Source organism: Oculina patagonica, chromosome 6, assembly GCF_052425735.1.
Source record: "Oculina patagonica isolate OP01 chromosome 6, crgOcupat, whole genome shotgun sequence".
NCBI classification, from domain to species: Eukaryota; Metazoa; Cnidaria; class Anthozoa; order Scleractinia; family Oculinidae; genus Oculina; species Oculina patagonica.
In genome coordinates this window covers 4,269,222-4,290,088 of record NC_135763.1, presented here as the reverse complement: position 1 = coordinate 4,290,088, position 20,867 = coordinate 4,269,222, and the positions used below count along the sequence as shown (strand labels likewise).

The window sequence follows — 20,867 nt, the reverse complement described above, 5'->3', positions numbered from 1 at the left end:
CTGACATGTAGAACGACAGTTTTTCTGCCCTGAATATGTTTTACATTCGTGTTCCTGTTTTTAACTTGCATATCATTCATATCGCAAAAGACTGCCACCTCACGCAAAATCATAAATTACACGAGGCCTATTAGGTATAAATCCAAGCATTTCTTGCCATTTTTAGTCAGTACTTGAAGAAAGTCGCCCTGCTCAGATCAATCTATCACAAGTTCCAAGTTTCAAGGAAAAGGTACGAATTTAAAATGGTCCAATTGCCGTGTTTTAGGTTATACAGTATACAAACCTTTGAATGAAACCCGACTGAAGTTAACCTTGTATTTAAGGTCGTGGAGAACCCTTGTTCATTGACAAATTCATAAACCAATTTTCTTGAGGGAGTGTTATTTTGTGAAGCCTTAATTTTCTCGTTTGAACATTGATTTCTCTAAAACGTTTCAGAATATAATAACATCATGCTGCGCGAGCCTTTTATAAATTTGTTCAGCCTTTTCAAAGTCAAACTTATCTTAGAAATACGTTTAATCTTAAAGAACTTTTAGTCATAAACATACTGACTGTTTTTCTGTTGCAGTTCAAGCCGGTCGTTCAACCATGGATTGCAAATTTTATTTGTGCATGTTGTTCATTATTTTGGGGACCATCTCCGTGCAGGGTGCTCGCCCAGAAAACAAACAGGAGAACCCCATTCATGAAGATGCCAAGCGTGTTGGTGAGTGTTTCTTTACGTTGAGGAAGACAGTAGTTTTGATTTTTTTGTTATTATTATTGTTTTGTTTTGTTTTGTTTTTTTTTGGGGGGGGAGGGCTCTGTACTTTGCAAAAAATCTCTTGTTGCGTTTGGTCAGTACTAACACACTAAACAATCTTATAATGTTTTTCAGTTTGTTCGGGGAATGGGAAGTACTGTTTGAACGGTTATTGTCCACAAGGAACTAATTTTTGTGGGTATGACTTCGCCAACTGTGGATCTCCTCCACAATTGTGTTGCTGCAAGGATTGAGTAAGTATGAATTTATCGAACACGTCATGATTGTAACTCCGACCTGTCAGTAAAACATTCGTATCATCAGAAGTACTGGATCATATACTTCTGGTATCATCGTCAAAAAGTATAATTTTTCAGGCCGACTGTAATGGACGGCAGGCGGAGATATGGTTGCAAATATGTACAGAACTATGCCAGTTCGCTAAATATTTGATACACTAGACCCCCATGTCGCTTTTGTATTACTTGCAATGAAATATTATAAATATAATGTTCATCCCAGTACCCGTGCAAAAATACAAAAAGGAAAGCGTAGTTATGCATACCATTCTCGCTGAAAATTGTAAGTTGTTTTTGACGATATGTACGAAAAGACTCATAAAATTTAACGTACAATAATAATCAAAGCTGCTACTGACATCGCTTTACTTCTCTCCAGTACTCCGCACTGATAGATAGCAATCAGTACAATATTCCCTGGGTAATAACAAGTTTTCTTTTTCTTTTTCAGTTAACGCCAGCTGGACCCCTACGTATGGCGGCAATGATGACAGCCTTAGCTTTGAAATAAAATTACAAATTAAGGGAAACATTATAAAAGTGGCTGCAATGTAAGCGTTACCACAAATAAAGGCTGAATCATCCAAAAATGTTTGTATCTTCTCTTTTATTAAATGAATGAATCACTTAGAGCCCGAGCACTGTTGCCTGAGCACCGGCAACAAATAGCGTTGTGTTCACACACAGAAAACCAAAGTACCCAAGTACCTTAATTGCCCTAATAAAAAAAAAATAAGTGCCCGAATTATAAAATAGTATTTTGTGCCCAGCGAGAATCGTACTCTGGCACCGTGCCCAGGCACCAAGTGTGAACACAACCTAATAGTGTTTAGCTGTTAGGCTAATTTATTATATGAACAAAGGAAAGTAAAGAAAAAACCGGAACAACTTTTAAGCAGGCAATCTAATTTACATAATTTCCTTTCAAATCACGCAAAGATCGATTATGAAGAATTCGCCAATCATTTAAGCGATTTTAAAAGTTTTTTTTGTGTGGGCTGTCTTGTATCGTCGACTTAGAATGGTTCAATCTAACAATTTTAAAAAAACGCTTTTATTGAAAACATGGCGAGTTTGCTTCACAATCTCATTTGCATAACGCCTATGTAATATTCGCAGAAACACTGCGAAAAGGTCGATTGGTTGGTTAGTAAAACCGGGCGTCAATCAAAACTGACCATTTAAATGCAGACACTCTTCAAGTACATTCATTTCGGTAAAAGTCGAGACTCAAGATCCATCAGTGTAAAAACAACCAACATTTCAGGTAAGTTACACGGCGCAGATCATTGTTTAACTTTTAATCTATCAATTCTTCAGTTGGCTATGAGAAATTTATATTCTTTTCAATAGAACGTGGATTTTTACAAATGCGAGGTTAGTAGTGAGGTGTAATTTGTTGAAAGAATCGTCAAATTGTCGGATTCCTTCGGTTTGGAATTGTTAAAAGCCTTGGTGAAAGTCAACAACATTTTAAGTCTTTCTACAAAGAAACTTCGAGAGCGTTCGAGACGTGAACCATTTGGTAAAGCGGCTACACCAGCTAGGCTTTTGGCGCAGCAATTAGCTAGCTTTTCTCTGTAAAAGTCGCACACAATCTGCTTTTATTCGTGTTATATGTTCTTGTTTCAAGTTTGGAAGTATTTTGGCCACGTTTAGCTTGGAATAATCCATCAGTAATGCGCAGAGTCTGTCCTTTGTTCTCAAAATTCTCCCGATGAGTGATATGGGAAGCTATCAGGGCCAGTGATTTGTTATCGATGGAGTTTCCTCGTAGAACAGAACAATATATGGCCATTTAAAACTTTTTTCCCTGATACGTATGTGAGATGCAACATAACTGAAATTCACCACAACACTGAGAGCTGCACAATAAGCTATAGTTTAGGGGTATACCTACTATATGCGGAGATACACACATTTTAAAGCCTTTTTCTTTTTACGTTTTAAAGTCATTTTTTCAAGGCAATTACTTTTTTATTCCTTTTTGACATGTTTTATGAACTATTCTGATCAGTACCTTTTAGATGGTGTATCATACATGGACATCCATTCAATATTAATTGATTTAGGAAAATAGACCAGTCGCCTCGGGGAAAGAAGTTTCTTTAGATTGGATTTTGAACAATTTTTTCATAATTATTGCGTGGTGTTCGGACCAAGGACCCGCTGTCCGGACCAAGGGCCGTCAAACCAAACCACCGTTTTCGATATTACAGGGAAATCGAGTGAGCACAGAAGCTGTTGTCTTTCCACATGTTAGCTGGATGTTACGGTAACTTACAGGACAAATTTTAGCTCACTGCTCTTCTTCCATGTTCTTCTAGGCTAAGAAATAAACGTTCGCGTCTTTTTCGTCAGGACCAAGGGTCACATACTGTACAAGAAAGATATAACGGAACTTGTTCAGTGCAAAACGTTTTTATGGAAACAAAATGTTATAGAACAAATGGTCTTCCAAACTGTCTTATAAGCTGTTGCCAAAACTAAAGTTGCAGACTCATAGGCAACTAAACACAATTGAATTTTAAAAAGGCAACAAATTGTCTATTCCAAAGGGTATTTAACTGCGTTCCGTTAGACCAGTTAAAACTGAAGAAATCTTTTAGTTTTATACTTCAAACGTTTGCATAGCACGTCTTAGTTTTGGAAACTCCTCAATAAAAAACTTTGAGATCGAAATAATTTGCAAGGTTTCTTTAAAACCGGACCAACTTTTAACCAGACAACGTAATTTGCATAATTTCCTTTCAAATCACGCAAAGATCAATTATGAAGAATTCGCCAAATATTTAAGTAGTAGATAAAATATGAGCGGGAGATCTGTATGGGCGTTTACAATGGCGAGCCGATAGGCGAGCCATTGTAAACGGCCATACAGATCGGACGCGATTATTTTATTCTACTTGTGAAATGAAAACAATAAATTGAATGCAAAGTATTGTTATGCGAATCAGTAGAGATCTGTATCAAAAGTTAATGAATACTAATTAGCTGAGCAGGAGTCTGTATCAAGACTCTATCAAAAGTTAATTCTGTACATGTGATCTGAATACAGTGCTGGGATTAGTTTGCACCCTCATGAATAATTAATGAACTTTACAAGCGATTTTAAACGTTTCACAAGTTTTTTGTGTGTGGGCTGTCTTGTATCGTCGACTTAGAATGGTTCAATCTAACAATTTAAGAAAACGCTTTTATTGAAAACATGGCGAGTTTGCTTCACAATCTCATTTGCATAACGCCTATGTAATATTCGCAGAAACACTGCGAAAAGGTCGATTGATTGGTTAGTAAAACCAGAGTTAATATTAACTCTGGTAAAACCGGACGTCAATCAAAACTGACCATTTAAATGCAGACACTCTTCAAGTACATTCATTTCGGTAAAAGTCGAGACACGAGATCCATCAGTGTGAAAACAACCAACATTTCAGGTAAGTTACACAACGCAGATCATTGTTTAACTTTTAATCTATCAGTTCTTCAGTTAGCTATGAGGAGTTTCTTAAAAGTATACGTTGCTCGGAGCGCAAGGCTCATTCGTGTCTGTAGTCAGGTGCAACACTTATGTTAAACGTCCTGATAGCATCAGGTGCTCTTTTCCTTGGTAAGTTAATAGCTATCTTAGGTGTTTGGGGGTTGAAAATAAAATGTTTGTGGTTAGACTTCTCAACATCATACCTTAAATGTTCTCCTCCAACTAATTTGTTGAAAGGATCGTCGAATTGTCGGATTTTGTCGGTTTGGAATTGTTGAAAGCCTTGGTAAAAGTCAACTTTTTAAGTCTTTCTACCAGACAAAGAAACTTCGAGAGCGTTCGAGACGTGAACCATTTGGTAGAGCGGCTACAACAGCTAGGCTTTTGGCGCAGCATTAAACACAAATTAAAATATCAGCAATACGGCCATCGCAAATACTTTCCGAACAAAAATGTCGACACTGATTCAAAGCAACTGAGCATTTGGAATATGCCGGAAATTGGGCTTGTTTACTGTTTGTTGTGGCATTTCGCGCGGGTTTACTGATATACAGTAAAATTACGCGCAACTTCTGCTTTTAAGCCAGTGGATATTGGAAAACACATTCACCTCCTCAACAACGACAACTGCTCTCACAAGAATGCAAAGGTCTTAAATGGCCATATATTATTTTGTTCTACGAGGAAACTCCTTCGATTACAAATCACTGGCCCTGATAGCTTGAGATATCACTCTTGGAAAAAGTTTCGGATATACAGGAATGAAAAGAAAACCAGTTAATTTGAGGCACCATGAACAAATTCTCGAATTCACCGCCAGCAGGAAAGCCTTCGAGCGAGGTCAAGATAGCAAACAAATCAAGAAATCTTTGGAAAGGTTCGGCTTTATTAAAAATTTGTTTCCTATCGGAAAATTACACGATGAACCGAAAGTGTCCGGACCAAGGGCTCTCCGGATTTAGGGCCAAATACAATTTTAGCTTGTGGCGCCTCAAATTAACTGGTTTTCTTTTCATTCCTGCATATCCGAAATGAGCACGCTAAAAAGGGTAATTTTTGGCAGAATTGATGTATAGGAAATATTCTTTCAACTAATGTAAAAAATTTGATTGACCGCTTGAGTTTCCGTCCAAAGTAACGAATTTAAATTTCTAAGTAATTTTGCTGACAAGGTCCGTGGTCCGGACACTGACGGCAACCAAATATAACGTAAAAACTTCTGAAGGTGGTAGACTGAATAATACTAAAAGAACAATAGTCTGACAAAAGATACACCTTTCGTTTGAGTTCTAAGGCGTAATAAACTTCATTTTACAACAATAAAACAAAAACGAAAATTCTAATACAAACTTTATGCAAATCACGTTTATCAGGCTCAGTAAGCGCTATAGTTTATACTCACTGTATATTGTTGATGAGACGTAATAAAGCTCTCTTCCCTTAAATTGTTATTTATTTTTCTGAATTACACAAAAGCATATTAAAAATGTGCAAGAAACTTCTTTAGATTGGATTTTGAACAATTTTTGCATAATTGCGTGGTGTCCGGACCAAGGACCCGCTGTCCGGACCAAGGGCCGTCAAACCGAACCACCGTAACATAACATAACATAACTTTATTATTTCTATAGCGCAAAATCCATGCATATATGATCTAATGCGCTTTACATAAATAGTTATCATAGTATTACAACAATAATGTACTTATAGAAATTATTCATATATATATATACCTATGAAAAAACCCCGATGTAATTAAAATCGGTTAAAAACTTAAATAAAAAAGATTAAAGCCCCCAATACACATTTCGCCCCTGTCTATCTTATATAAAAATCTATGTTAAAAACACTACGAACACAAATTATATGCTAATTTAAAAAAATGAGTTTTTAGCTGTGACTTAAAACTTTTTAAATTGTCCAAAGCTCTCAGATCATCTGGGAGGGCGTTCCACAAAGTTGGTGCAGCGGCAAGGAACGCCCTGTCTCCTGTTGTCTTCTTCATTTTGCGTGGCTGATCGAGCAGAAAGTGCTTTGTATTTGAACGAAGCATATAAGTTGACTTTGGCTTGAGTCTTATTAAATGATTAATATATGTGGGGGCACTACTATGTATATCCTTGAATGTGAATACAACTATTTTAAACATTATACGGTATTTAACAGGTAGCCAATGCAGGTCTTTCCGGCATAACCGGAGAAATGTGACCAAAACGCGGGGTATTCGAGATTAGTCTTGCGGCAGCGTTTTGTACCTGTTGCAACATGTTAATGTAACTGGCTGGTAAACCGTACAGCAGACTGTTACAGTAATCTAGACGTCCAATTACTAATGCAAGGACTAATGTTTGTGCACTCTTGAACGTTAGATATTTTCTGATGCGTCTAATTTTATATAGTGTACCAAAGGATAGACTACATGTTTTTCTAATGTGGACGTTGAAATTCAAAGTGACAATAGAAAGCAAGGGACCGCGGACGAAAATGCTGCTAGTGTACGTAGGAGCTGGAGACAGCTCTAATACATTTTCACTGTTTTCACATGGTTTTGTCCATGTTTGCAGTGTTGTTTTTCACATGGTTTTGTCCATGTTTTCAGTGTAAGGATAGTTCTGTCTATTCTCACTTTCCTTATCGAGACAACGACACGATATTTCGAATTCTTGACCTATTGAGTAATAGTCACGCGGCTATGATCAATGGGCGGGTGTTTGAATTTGAGCCCATCCGGATTGTCATTACCACGAGCACTTTATAGACAACTGTCTTTGCGCTGGTTGTTCTATTCTGTGCGGCATACACTCTGCTGAAGAGACCCAATCAGGTCGAAACAGCTGTCCAGAGTTTGCATTTTTGGCTTTCAGTTTGGACTCTATCATGTCGTTGTCCCGTTAAGGTTTTTTCATTTCTACGTAGTGTCAGCCTTGCTTATCTTGTCTCTGTGTTGAAATTCAGCTGTGAGTCAAACCAAACACCAAGATTTCGCGCCTCATTTACAGTAGAAACACTAGTATCACCTACAGTTAGAGTATCTAGGTTGTCCTTGTTAAGTTGTTGGCGGGTTCCGATTAGCATGATCTCAGTTTTGTCATCATTAAGTTTCAGTTTGTCAGTGTTCATCCACGCCCTTATGGCGCGAATCACTGTTCCACAGCATATATTGCCTCTGCTTCACTATGGGAGTTATCTGGCTTGAAGGATAAATAGAGCTGAGTATCGTCAGCAAATGCGTGTACGCTAGTCAGGTACAGCTTGATGACATCGAACAACTTGCTGGCATAGTTACTGAAGAGCAGGGGCCCGAGACATGAACCCTGAGGCACACCATAAGGTAAAGGGTAACTATCTGATCTTTCTCCATCTACTGACACGCGCTGGCTACGTCCAGACAAATACGAAAAAAAAAAAAAAAAAAAAAAACGTCCAGACAAATACGATGAGAACCATGCGAGAGCGGCGTCAGTGATACCAAATGAGGTCTCGAGTCGACGTAATAGTATGGCATGGTCGATTTTTCAAATGCCGCACTAAGATCAAGAAGTACCAGAATCGACACGTGCTGTTTATTCATGCTGGACAAGATATCATTTACAACTCTCAGTAGGGCGGTTTCCGTACTGTGCCCTTTCCTGTAAGCAGACTGCAGCATAGGAAAGAGTTCGTTGTCGGTGATGTGACTGTACACTTGGTCAAAGACGGCCCTCTCGGTAAGTTTTGAGACAAATTGAAGGGAAATCGAGTGAGCACAGAAGCTGTTGTCTTTTCACATGTTAGCTGGATGTGACGGTAACTTACAGGACAAATTTTAGCTCACTGCTCTTCTTCTAGGCTAAGAAATAAACGTTCGCGTCTTTTTCGTCAGGACCAAGGGCCACATACTGTACAAGAAAGATATAACGGAACTTGTTGCAAAACGTTTTTATGGAAACAAAATGTTATAGAACAAATGGTCTTCCAAACTGTCTTATAAGCTGTTGCCAAAACTAAAGTTGCAGACTCATAGGCAACTGAACACAATTGAATTTTAAAAAGGCAACAAATTGTCTATTCCAAAGGGTACTTAACTGCGTTCCGTTAGTCGGTTAGACCAGTTAAAACTGAATAAATCTATTAGTTTTATACTTCGAACGTTTGCATAGCACGTCTTAGTTTTGGAAACTCCTCAATAAAAAATATAATTTCCTTTCAAATCACGCAGAGATCAATTATGAAGAATTCGCCAAATATTTAAGCGATTTTAAACGTTCACAAGTTTTTTGTGTGTGGGCGTGTCTGTAGAACGCGGATTTTTACAAATGCGTAGTTAGTAGTGAGATGCAGCACTTGTGTTAAACGTCTGATAGCATCAGGTGTTCTTTTCCTTGGTAAGTTAATAGCTATCTTAGTTGTTTGGGGGTTGAAAATAAAGTGTTTGTGGTTAGACTTCTCAACATCATACCTTAAATGTCCTCCTCCAACTAATTTGTTGAAAGGATCGTCGAATTGTCGGATTTTGTCGGTTTGGAATTGTTGAAAGCCTTGGTAAAAGTCAACTTTTTAAGTCTTTCTACCAGACAAAGAAACTTCGAGAGCGTACGAGACGTGAACCATTTTGTAGAGCGGCCCGCTCTAGTACACCAGCTAGGCTTTTGGCGCAGCATTAAGCTAGCTTTTCCTTTGTAGAAGTCGCACACAATCTGCTTTTATTCGAATAGTATGTTCTTGTGACACAAAAAAGTCAGTATTTTTCCAGGCTTTACGCTGCGGTCATATCATGTTCGTGATCAGGGGTTTGTTTAAATAGAGAATAATACATGGTTGTGTGGAGATGTAGCCACGAGGGTTCAATTTTTTCGTGTTTGCGTTTTTGCGTTGTAATTAGTTTTAAATTTTCTTATCAGTATTTTGTTCGGTTTTTTGGTTTCTTTGTTAGCGTAGCTCATTATTATGTATTTGTTCTGCAAGTTAGTTTCTCGGCGTCGTATTATGTAATCGTTTATTGTTAATTTCGTAACATCATTAGCGCTATTGTTTGTTTTCAAATCCGTATAAAGTCTCGTATGCTTTGATTGTAAATTAGTTCATATTAATCCGGAGTTGCCGTACAGATCTTGTAAGTAATCGTTTTTTCTTGTATGTTTTTTTTTTTTCGATTCTTGTTCAATTGTTGTATTCCGTTAAGTTTAGGTTCAAGTTTTAGTTTATGAGTTTCAAGTTTTTTGAGTTTTTCTTTATTTATATGTATTCAAGTGAATCGCAAAGTTTACGAAAGTAATTAAAAGGCGAATTCAAACTGTACAAGGAGTGTTTGGTACAGGAGATATGAAATTTATCTTCGAGTGTTCAACTCGAAGGTTCACGAGTGAGCGCAGCGAACGAGTGAGAGATCGATTTGAACACGAGAAGATAAATTTCATATCTCCAAGCAACCGTGTATTATTTTGTTTATTTTATAAACCTACTAATAACGCGATTTTTGTCGATTTTCCGAAGATTTCCGACCATTTCCTGAAGATTTCCAAAGATTTTCAAACTGTTGTCCGAAGGTCATACGAATGTTTCCGAATATTTTCCGAATTTTTCCAAAAATTTCCAAAGATTGCCGAAGATAACCGAAGATTTCCGAGGAAGGTCCGAAGATGTTTCGAATTAATATCGATAAACTTTGGCTCATTCACCTTTTAAACATGGCAAACTTGTCAGCACGTGATTGGTGATATATGTGTTGAGCAAGCGGATGAAGTTGCTTTTACATCAGACAAACTTGTCAAACAAGGGAAAATATCAAAAATGCGATTTTCTATAAGTACCTCCAAAGATTCCTGCAAGTGAATGTATCCCCATCAGAATATTCCTGGGATCCTGAAGTCATAGAGTTTTTCAAAACCGGGTCTGAAATAGCTTGGTGGTCAGAATACAGTCAATATGATGAAAGGTCCCATGTGGCATGGAATGGAAAGAGGGAGTGTCTTTACCCCAGAAACGATGAAATCAAATTTATAGTCATTATACGTACAGGTTTTTAACCTGTACTTATGGAAATAGGATTTCTTGTTTATGAACTGGGATTTGGACCAAAATAAGCCTGGAAACTGGGATTTGGACCTAAATTGGGCTGGAAACCGGGATTTATGACCCCCCTTCAGGACCTTCAAAGTCAAACTTATCTTAGAAATAAGTTTAATCTAAAGGAGCTTTTAGTCATAAACATACTGACTACTTTTCTGTTGCAGTTCAACCCGGTCGTTCAACCATGGATTGCAAATTTTATTTGTGCATGTTGTTCATTATGTTGGGGACCATCGCCGTGCAGGGTGCTCGTCTAGGAAACAAACAGGAAAACCCCATGCATGAAGATGCCAAGCGTGGTTGTGAGTGTTCCTTTACGTTGAGGAAGACATGTAGTTTTGATTTTTTTTATTGGGCTCTGTACTTTGCAAATAATCTCATGTTGCGTTTGAGCAAGACTAACACGCTGAACAATCTTATAATGTTTTTCAGTTTGTGATGGGCATGGGAAGTTCTGTACGGCTCTGAACGATTATTGTCCACAAGGAACTCATTTTTGTGGGTTTGACGTCTCCGGCTGTGGATTTCCTCCAATGCATTGCTGCTGCCAGAATTGAGTAGGTATAAATTTATTGAAGGCGTCATGATTGTAACTCCGACCCGTCAGTAAAACATTCGTATCATCATCAAAAAGAATAATCATTTCAGAGGCCGACTGTAATAAATGGACGGCAGGCGGAGAGACGATTGCAGATGAGTACAGAACTATACCAGTTCGCTAAATATTCGATACACTAGACCCCCATGTCGTTTTTTATTACTTGCAATGAAAAATTATAAATTAAAATATAATGCCCATCCCGTACCTGCCAAAAAATTCAAAAAGAAAAGCGCAGTTATTTATACCATTCTCGTTGAAAATAGAAAAGTTGTTTTTGACGATATGTACGAAAAGAATCATAAAATGTAAAGTACAGTAATAATAAACAAAGCTGCTACTGACTTTGCTTCACTTCTCTCCAGTACTCCGCACTGAGTATGTAGTACAATATTCGCTGGGTAATAACAAGTTTTCTTTTTCTTTTTCAGTTAACGCCAGCTGGGCCCCTAAGTATGGCGGCAATAATGACAGCCTTAGCTTTGAAATAAATTAAGGGAAATATTATAAAAGTGGTGTAAGCCTTAGCACAAATAAAGGCTGAATCATCAGAAATGTTTGTATCTCCCCTTTTATTAAATGAATGAGTGAACTTTATGTAAGTGCCACGATGTTCATACTTAGTGCCCGAGCACTGATACCTGAGCACCGGCAACAAATAGCGTTGTGTTCACACACAGAAAACCAAAGTACCCAAGTACCATTAAGTGCCCGAATTATGGCGTGGGCACTTGAAAGGTATGTTCACATTAGTGCCCAGCGAGGATTGTATTTGGGCATCGTGCGAAGGCACCAAGTGTGAACACAGCCTAATAGTGTTTAGCTGTTAGGCTAATTTATAATATGAACATAGGAAGTTAAAGAAAATCGAACATGTCGAAGAGACAATGGAAACTGCGGACTATTGATTTGAGGGCAAAAGTTAAAATTTATGGCAGTAGAACATGTGAAAGACGCGAAAAGATTTTTTTAATAATATGACAAGTACACGGTAAGTCAGACGAATATAACCTTGCAGGCAGCGTACAGTTCCGCTTCCTTTATTGCTAACAATGTTTGCCATAAGTTGCTGATTTCTCAGTTTCTATCAATAAAGTTTTGGCAGGCATTAGCCCGGGATGGGGAATAGTCCGGTTGGTGGGTTGCACTACAGTGAACCCGCGTGTAAGAACCTACTTTTTTCAGAGTTTGGCAAAACAGGTTCTTGTATAATGTGGTACTTATTGACAGTTCAGGCTAAGTAGGTTCTTAATTAGGTTCTTAATTTCTACAGATTTTCAGAAAATAGTATAAAATCTTGTCTGTTCTTCATTATAAATATTTATTCATTTACCCATGTTGCCAAAAGACCTACAACATTAATTGATCAATGATAAAATGATAAAAAATGATACAATGGTAAAAAATATAAAAATTAAATAGTTAACCCCCCCCCCCACTTTTGCCCCACATATAAGAACCTGTTGGAATTTGTTGGGCTAAATAGCTTCTTATATTTTGGGGTATTAAAAAAACAAATTTCTGCCAGAAGGTTCTTAAATCCCTAGGCTCTTACACGCGGGTTTTTACTGTATTCCATGTGCGGCAGCTAACAAAAATGCATTAACATGCAATTTCAGCAGAGTAAATTTTACATTTTATATTTAAAAAATCTTGATTTCGCGGCGAATTCTTTCATTATGTCCATATATAGTCAGCTATTGGGTACGAAAAAAATCTGATGTAGTTTGTTTCCGCCAAAAGCAATTTATTTTGAGAAAAATAAGAAAAAGGCTTGTGTGGTCGGTGTAACAAATTTACTAAATTTCAAACCCGAAAATAACTATTATAAACACTCCTCGCGTTCGCGGACAACAATCTTTTGTCCGAGACACAAAAGTGTTCCTGATTTCTTTCTTTCTTTCTTTTCTCCGTTGTAGTGAAGAGGAGGCGGGGGGAGAAAGAAGAAACAAAAGGAACACCTGATAAAACATTTCTCTCTTCTTTTTCTCTTCTTCCTCTGAAGCGAAAAAAAAGAACGCCTTATGCCAGGTTAACAGTCGTCCAAAACCGGAACCGATTATTAAGATTGGTTCTCATAGGATAGCCCCAATCGTTTCTATTGCATCGATCGTTTGCAAATACTGAGACGATATAGGCGATCGAAGCGATTGGAAGCGATCGGGGGTTCTCATATGATCGTCCCGATCGCCTGGTATGAGCAATGACCTATGAAAAATAATCATTTTAGCCCTAGATCCAACACAATGGCAGCCTTCAATTAAAGAGCAAACTCGTGGCCTCCTATCTTTTCAGTTATAACAGTTTTACGGCGAGGAAGGGAAAGAGAAGCTAGAAGGATAGAACACGGGCGATTCAAGCGATCGTTATCGCCCCAATCGCCGCCGAAGTTAGCGATCGCCTGTGTAATGTTCTCATATAATTGCCTCGATCGTAAAAAAACCTCTTTGAAGTAACAGAGGCGATAGGACAACCAGGCGAAGCGATAAACAACCAGGCTTTAGGCCATTTCCAATGTAAACTCTCTTCAAGAGTATTTTTCTCCGTTTCGAAATTAGTCCACATGCGAAACCATTCAAATGAAAACGAGTTTCACCTTCACGTCCATTTTCATGCAAATCAAAGTCATTTGCATTTGAATAGGTTCGAGCGAAGACTCGTTTTGAAACTGAGGCAAAAGGCAACTCGGAAATGGCCTATTACGTGACACAGTCGAAATTTGCATAAAACCAAGACATGTCTAGTCGCTGGTCAATGCTGTTATGGCCGAATGACTTTTTAAAAATTATTCCGTTCTAAAAATGTAGAACGTTTGTGTTTTTTGACATTTACAGCTCTTTAATATGATAACGTGCATGTTCAGCTTACATCTTTAAGAGAACTGTTGACAGAGATACAAACGATTTTCTTCGCGCACACTGTGTATTCCCCCTCTCTCCTCCGCAGAGGCTTCTTTTAGTTTTTCAGACGGGCTGGGAAATGGGGAGAGGTGAAAAGTAAGCGCGGAGCCTTTTCGTGTTTTTTCGCCTTCTCCCCTCCACTGAAGCAGCCTCTGCGGGGAAGAGAGGTGTATCCCGACGAGAGACACGTCCAGCAGAGTTTCATCCTGCGATCCATGCAGTGTCTGTGATTAGCTAACTGGCATGCAAACATTCAAAACCGAATAACAACCAATCAGATACAGTTACGTCATCAACTTTAGTTTACTCGTTGATGTCACTCTGGCGGCAGCAGGTGAGAATTGACGGGAAGAGTGTTTACTCAGTCTCTAAATTCTCAAGACCTGCTCACTTGACTTTTATTAATTTATTAAGAAGAATTTGTATGTTGATCTCACAGGGCTGGAACTGTTATGGAATACGTGACATCGTCAGCTATTTAGATGAGAAAAAGTCACAATCTCATTTGCATATTGCCTGTGTAATATTCGCAGAAACACTGCGAAATGTTCAAGTGATTGGTTAGTTAGTTAAACCAGATGTCAATAGTCAAAAGTGACCATTTCAATGTAAACACTCTTCAAGAGCATATCGAGACTCGAGATTCATCAGAGTGAATAAACAACCACCATTTCAGGCAAGTACCAACTCAGAATTATTAAGGCATATTACACTCACACGGCGCAGATAATGGTTTAACTTTTAATCTATCAATTCTTCAGTTGGCTATGAAGAATTTATAAAAGTATACTTTGCTCGGAGTGCAAGGTCAGTGCAAGGTATATTCTTTTCAGTAGACCGCGGATTTTTAAAAATGCGAAGATAGAAGCAAGGTGCAGCACTTTGTGTTAAACGTCTGATAGCACTATGATCAGGTGTTCTTTTCCTTGGCAGAATACTCGCTATCTTAGGTGTTTGGGGGTTGAAAATAAATTGTTTGCGGTTATATTAGACTCCTCATCAACATACCTTTAATTTCCTCCTTCAATTAATTTGGTGAAAGAATCGTTAAATTGTCGAAGTTCATCGGTTTAGAATTCAGTTGCTGAAAGACAACTTTTCAAGGCTTTTTACAAAGAAACTTCGACGGAGAGCGTACAAGACGTGAACCATTTGGTAAAGCGGCTACAACAGCTAAGCTTTTAACACAACAATTAGCTCAATTAGCTAAATTTTCCTTTGTTAAAGTCGCACTCAATCTGCTTTTATTCAAATACTATGTTCTTGTTTCAAGTTTGGTTGTATTTTGGCTACGGTTTTGCTTCAGTGGAAAAATCCGGCAATAATAAGCAAAGTTTGTTCTTTGTTTTTGAAGTCTCCCGATGAGTGATATCGCATGCTATATATATCAGGGCCAGTGACTGGATATTGATGGAGTTTCTTCGTAGAATAGAATAATATATGACCATTTCAGCCCTTTGCATTCTTGTGAAAGTAGTTTTCGTTGTTGAGGAGGTGAATGTGTTTTTCCATATCCCCGGGCTAAAAAGCAAAAGTTGCGCGTAATTTCAATACAACCTAGCTATATCAGTAAACCCAAAATGTCGTCAACAAACAGTAAACAAGCCAAATTTCCAGCATATTCCAATTGCTTTGAATCAGTGTCGTCATTTTCGTTCGGAAAGTATTTGCGATGGCCGCATTGCTGATATTTTAATTTGTTTTAAAATTGTGGTAATAAATTTAAAATTTCAAAATGACTTACAAGAAACATATATAACGGAACTTGTTGCAGAAAGTTTTTATGGAAACAACATGTTGCCGAACTAATGGTCTTCAAAACTGTTTAATAAGCTGTTGCCAAATAAAAAGTTGCAAACTCATAGGCAACTCAACACAATTGAATTTACAAAGGCCACAAATCATCGATTCCAAAGGGTACTTTTCAGTTTTAACTGGTCTGCTTCAAACGCCTACAGATTTTACATAGCACGTCTTCCTTTTGTAAACTCCTCAATAAACAACTTTGAGATCGAAATAATTTGGAAGTCAGACCATCTTTTAAGCAGAAAACGTAATTTGCATAATTGTCTATCAAATCACGCAAAGATTAATTATGAAGAATTGGCCAACCATTAAAGCGATTTAAAACTTTTCATAAGTTTTTTTGTGTGGGCTGTCTTGTATCGTCGACTTTATAGAATGGTTCAATCAAACAAGTAAAAAGACAAACGCTTTTATTGAAAACATGTCGAATTTGCTTCACTCACAATCTTATTTGCATAATGGTGCGTAATATTCGCAGAAATACGGCGAAAAGTTCGCGTGATTGGTTCGTTAAACGGAATGTCAATCAAAACTGACCATTTCAATGCAAACACTCTTCAAGTGCATTTATTTCGATAAAAATCGAAACAGGAGATCCGTCAGTGTGAAAACAACCATCATTTCAGGCAAGTACCATTTCAGTCTTAAGGCATTTAAATCTTACAGGGTGCAGATCATGGTTTTATAACTTTTAATCTATCAATTCTTCAGTTGGCTAGTTAAAAGTACACTTTGCTCTTTTAAGAAGAACGCGGATTTTTACAAATGCGAAGTATGATTGAGGTACAGCACTTGTATTAAAGGGACAATGTCACCATGATTCAGTCGTGCGACTTGAAAATGCAATGAATTGCCTGACATTGCTAAAATGTACTGTACTAAGCATGAAAGTTGTTTTAAGGTGGTTTGGCCATGAACGGATATGACAGTAGTGGTCTAAAACTTTGAAAGCCTCTGCAGACGTTTTTAAATTTGAGAGTGCCAACTTGAAAAAAAACAAACGCTTTTTAACCGTTAATTCCATATTTTCACACCTTTTAGAATGGATTGTGCTATTGTCTGTTGTTCAGAGGCTTTTTTGTTGATCTCTAAGTACACCCTTATAATTCTATCAGAGCTAACACCTAAACGAACAAAAATTCCCTTAATACTGCCCCTTTAAACGTATGATAGCATCAGGTGTTCTTTTCCTTGGTAGGTTAGTCGCTATGTTAGGCGTTTGAGATTGAAAATAAAGTGTTTGCTTTTACACCTCTCAACATCATACCAGTTAAATGTCCTCCTTCAATTAATTTGCTGTTGAAAGAATCGTCAAATTATCGAATTTCGTGTGTTCGAAATTGTTGAAAGCCTTGGTGAAAGATAACTTTTTAAGTCTTTCTAAAAAGAAAAACCTTCGAGAGCGTACGAAACGTGAACCATTTAGCAGAGCGGACACATCGGCTAGGCTTTTGGCGCAGTAATTAGCTAGCTTTTCCTTTGTAGAAGTCGCACACAATCTGCTTATATTCTAATAAAATGTTTTTGTTTCAAGTTTGGTTGTATTTTGGCTACGTTTTGCTTGGAAAAATCTGGCAATAATGTGCAGCGTTTGTTCTTTGTTTTTTAAAGCCTGGTTCTCATATGATCGCCCCGATCGTCTCTGTCGCTTCTGTCGCTTCAAAAAGTTTGCTTGCTCCAATCACCTCAGACTTTGCAAACGACAGAAGCGACAGAGACGATCGGGGCGATCATATGAGAACCAGTTAAGTCTCCCGATCATTGATATCTCAAGCTATCAGGGCCAGTGACTGGATATCGACGAAGTTTTTTCGTAGAATAGAATAATATTGGCCATTTCAGACCTTTGCATTCTTGTGAAAGCAATTGTCGTTGTTGAGGAGGTGAATGAGTTTTCTCATATCCTCGGGCTTTAAAGCCAAAGTTGTGCGTAATTTCAACATTACCTATTTCAGTAAACCCAAAATGCCATCAACAAACATTAAACAAGCCAAATTTCCAGCATATTCCAATTGCTTTGAATCAGTGTCGTCATTTTCGTTCGGAAAGTATTTGCGATGGCCGCACATCTGATATTTTAATTGGTTTTAAAATTGTGGTAATCAATTTAACATTTCAAAATGACTTACAAGAAACATATATAACGGAACTTGTTGCAGAACGTTTCTATGGAAACAGTTAATTGCATCCCGCTAGACTAGTTAAAACGAAATGAATCGATTAGTTTTATATTTCAAACCCCTAAAGATTATACAGAGCTTGCCTTCGTTTTGTAAACTCCACAATAAAAGACTTTAAGATCGAAATAATTTGCAAAGTTTGACAAAACCGTACCAACTTTTAAGCAGAGAAAGCAATTCGCATAATTTCCTTTCAAATCACGCAACAATCAATCATAATTTGCCAATCATTTAAGCGATTTAAAACGTCTCACAAGCGCATGGGACACAAAGCTGAGAACAGTAAACTGTAATTATTTATATGGAGATCTTTAAGAAATATAATCTTATAAATATTTCGTTTGTTGTCGGCTTCAGTCGTCGCAGTTCCTGCGTACTCCGGCTTTAAATAATTACATACATAATGAATCAAGCGTCCTGGGAGAGATTTTTATAAATTTGTTTTCTTTTCCAAATTCAAACTTATCTTTAATCTAAAAGAAGTTTTAGTCATAAACATACTGACTGTTTTTCAGCTGTTGCAGTTCAAGCCGGTCGATCAACCATGAATTGCAAATTTTACTTGTGTATGTTGTTCATTATGTTGGGGACCATCGCCGTGCAGGGTGCTCGCCCAGGAAACAAACAGGAGAACCCCATGCATAAATATGCAAAGCGTGCAATTGGTGAGTGTTCCCTAAAGGCTGGTTCTCATATGATCGCCCCGATCGTCTCTGTCGCCTCTGTCGCCATCGGGGCGATCATATGAGAACATTACAGAGACATCTGCGATGATCGGGGCGATCGCGATCGCCCGTGTTCTATCCGGGCGATCGGTCGCAGACCGTGGCGATCACGAACGATAATATGAGAACTACTGCCACAGAGGGAGACGATCGAAGCGATCCTAGCTGTCCCATGGTGCATCAGTATTACCCAGAACTACGTTTCCGTTTGGCCTCCCTTTTGCTTCTTGCCGTAAAGCGGCAATAATGAGAAGATAGGAGGCCACGAATTTTGCCTTTGCACCCAAGGCTGCCATAACCGATATCGGAGTTTTGAAAAAACACACGTTCGTCGATCGGAATAAAATCGAATATTCATATGCGGGAACGAAGAAAAGGTCATGATTTATTATTTTGGTTGATTAACCTTATTTTGCATATACCAGACGACCGGGGGGATCATATGAGAATCCCCTGATCGCTTCCAATCGCTTCGATCGCCTCAGAATTTGCAAACGACAGAAGCGACAGAGACGATCGAGCGATCATATGAGAACCAGCCTTAAAGTTGTGGAAGACAGTAGTTTTGAGTTTTTTTTTATTGGGCGCTGTACTTTACAAATAATCTCAAGTTGCGTTTTGGAAATACTAACTCGCTAAACAATCCTAATATTTTTCAGATTGTTCGGGGAATGGGAAGTACTGTGGGTACAATGATCGTTGTGCACATGGATATGCTTTTTGTGGGGAGGACCCCAAAACGTGTGGATATTATCCGATGCATTGTTGCTGCGAGTATTGAGTAAGTATTAATTTATCGAACACGTCATCTCAGAATCGTCAGTTAAAGGGACATGGTCAGCGTTCTTACCGCGCTGACCTGGACACTAGTTTTCACGTTTTGAAAAAAAGGCCACCGTGGACTTTTTTCAAAACGAACCTTCAGAAATCTGCTTCAATCTTCTCAGTGTTTCACTAAATGTGAAAATTTAGAAGAATAAAAACACTTATAAGAAGATTAAAGCAGATTTCTGAAGGTTCTCTACGCGTATTTTTGATTTCGGGTAAGGTGGACTTTTTTCAAAACGTGAAAACTAGTGTCCAGGTCAGCGCGGTCTGAACGCTGACCATGTCCCTTTAAATATTGGTATCATCATCAAAAAGTATAATTTTTCAGGCCTACTGAAATGTACACCAGGCGGAAATATAATTGCAGATGAGTAAAGAACTATACCAGTTCGCTAAATATTCGATACACTTGACCCATGTAGCTTTTTATTACTGACATTACTTTCAATGAAATATTATAAATACAATTTCCATCCCGTACCCGCGCAAAAATGCAAAAAGGAAAGCGTAGTTATTTATACCATTCTCGTTGAAATAGGAAAGTTGTTTTGGACGATATGTACAAAAAGACTCATAAAATTTAACGTACAATAATAAACAAAGCTGCCACTGACATTCTCTCCAGTACTCCGCACTGATAGATATGTTGTACAATATTCCCTGGGTAATAACAAGTTTTCTTTTTCTTTTTCAGTTAACGCCAGCTGGGCTTCTAAGTATGGCGGCAATGATGACAGCCTTAGCTTTGAAATAAAATTGACAATTAAGGGAAATATTATAAAAGTGGTGTAAGCGTTAGCAAAAATAAAGGCTGAATCATCGGAAATGTTTGTATCTACCCTTTTATTAAATGAATATATGAACTTTATTTAAGATCCGTCGTGTTCGCAATTAGTGCCCAAGCACTGTTACCTGAGCATCGACAACAAATAGCGTTGTGTTCACACACAGAAAACCAAAGTAACCAAGTATCAATAAAAGGAGAAGCCACGAGCCAAGCGGCCCACACTGCCGGAGCTTATCCCGGTTTCCGTAACATTAAGCGGCTAGGAATATTTCTACTCCTCCCTGAATGGGATGCTAGTCCATTGCAGGGTTCCCCCCAGCATTATGTCGCCGGTACCCATTTATACACCTGGGTGGAGAGAGGCACTATGAGAGTGAAGTGTCTTGCCCAAAAACACAGCACAAGTGACCCTGGCCGGGGCTCGAACTCGGACCCGCTCGATCCGGAGTCTGGCACACTAACCATTA

At 38.2% G+C, this 20,867-nt stretch overlaps 3 protein-coding genes across 3 annotated transcripts; all 3 read left to right on the top strand.

Moving 5' to 3' along the window:
- Positions 1-92: 92 nt before the first annotated feature.
- LOC144656062 (small cysteine-rich protein 1-like) lies at positions 93-1,627 on the top strand. Its single transcript, XM_078516282.1, has 4 exons — positions 93-232; positions 575-712; positions 884-1,002; positions 1,499-1,627. The coding sequence occupies exons 2-3, from the start codon at positions 595-597 to the stop codon at positions 1,000-1,002; spliced, it is 237 nt and encodes a 78-aa protein (XP_078372408.1). The 5' UTR covers positions 93-232; positions 575-594; the 3' UTR covers positions 1,499-1,627.
- A 2,759-nt stretch (positions 1,628-4,386) lies between these two features.
- LOC144657445 (uncharacterized) lies at positions 4,387-20,439 on the top strand. The gene is made up of 5 exons (XM_078517787.1): positions 4,387-4,484; positions 10,741-10,878; positions 11,009-11,133; positions 11,606-11,627; positions 20,357-20,439. Exons 1-3 carry the CDS (start codon positions 4,403-4,405, stop codon positions 11,131-11,133), a joined length of 345 nt encoding a protein of 114 aa, XP_078373913.1. The 5' UTR covers positions 4,387-4,402; the 3' UTR covers positions 11,606-11,627; positions 20,357-20,439.
- Positions 16,453-20,439, top strand: LOC144657446 (small cysteine-rich protein 1-like). Its single transcript, XM_078517788.1, has 4 exons — positions 16,453-16,506; positions 18,576-18,725; positions 19,445-19,566; positions 20,308-20,439. Exons 2-3 carry the CDS (start codon positions 18,605-18,607, stop codon positions 19,564-19,566), a joined length of 243 nt encoding a protein of 80 aa, XP_078373914.1. The 5' UTR covers positions 16,453-16,506; positions 18,576-18,604; the 3' UTR covers positions 20,308-20,439.
- Positions 20,440-20,867: the final 428 nt, after the last annotated feature.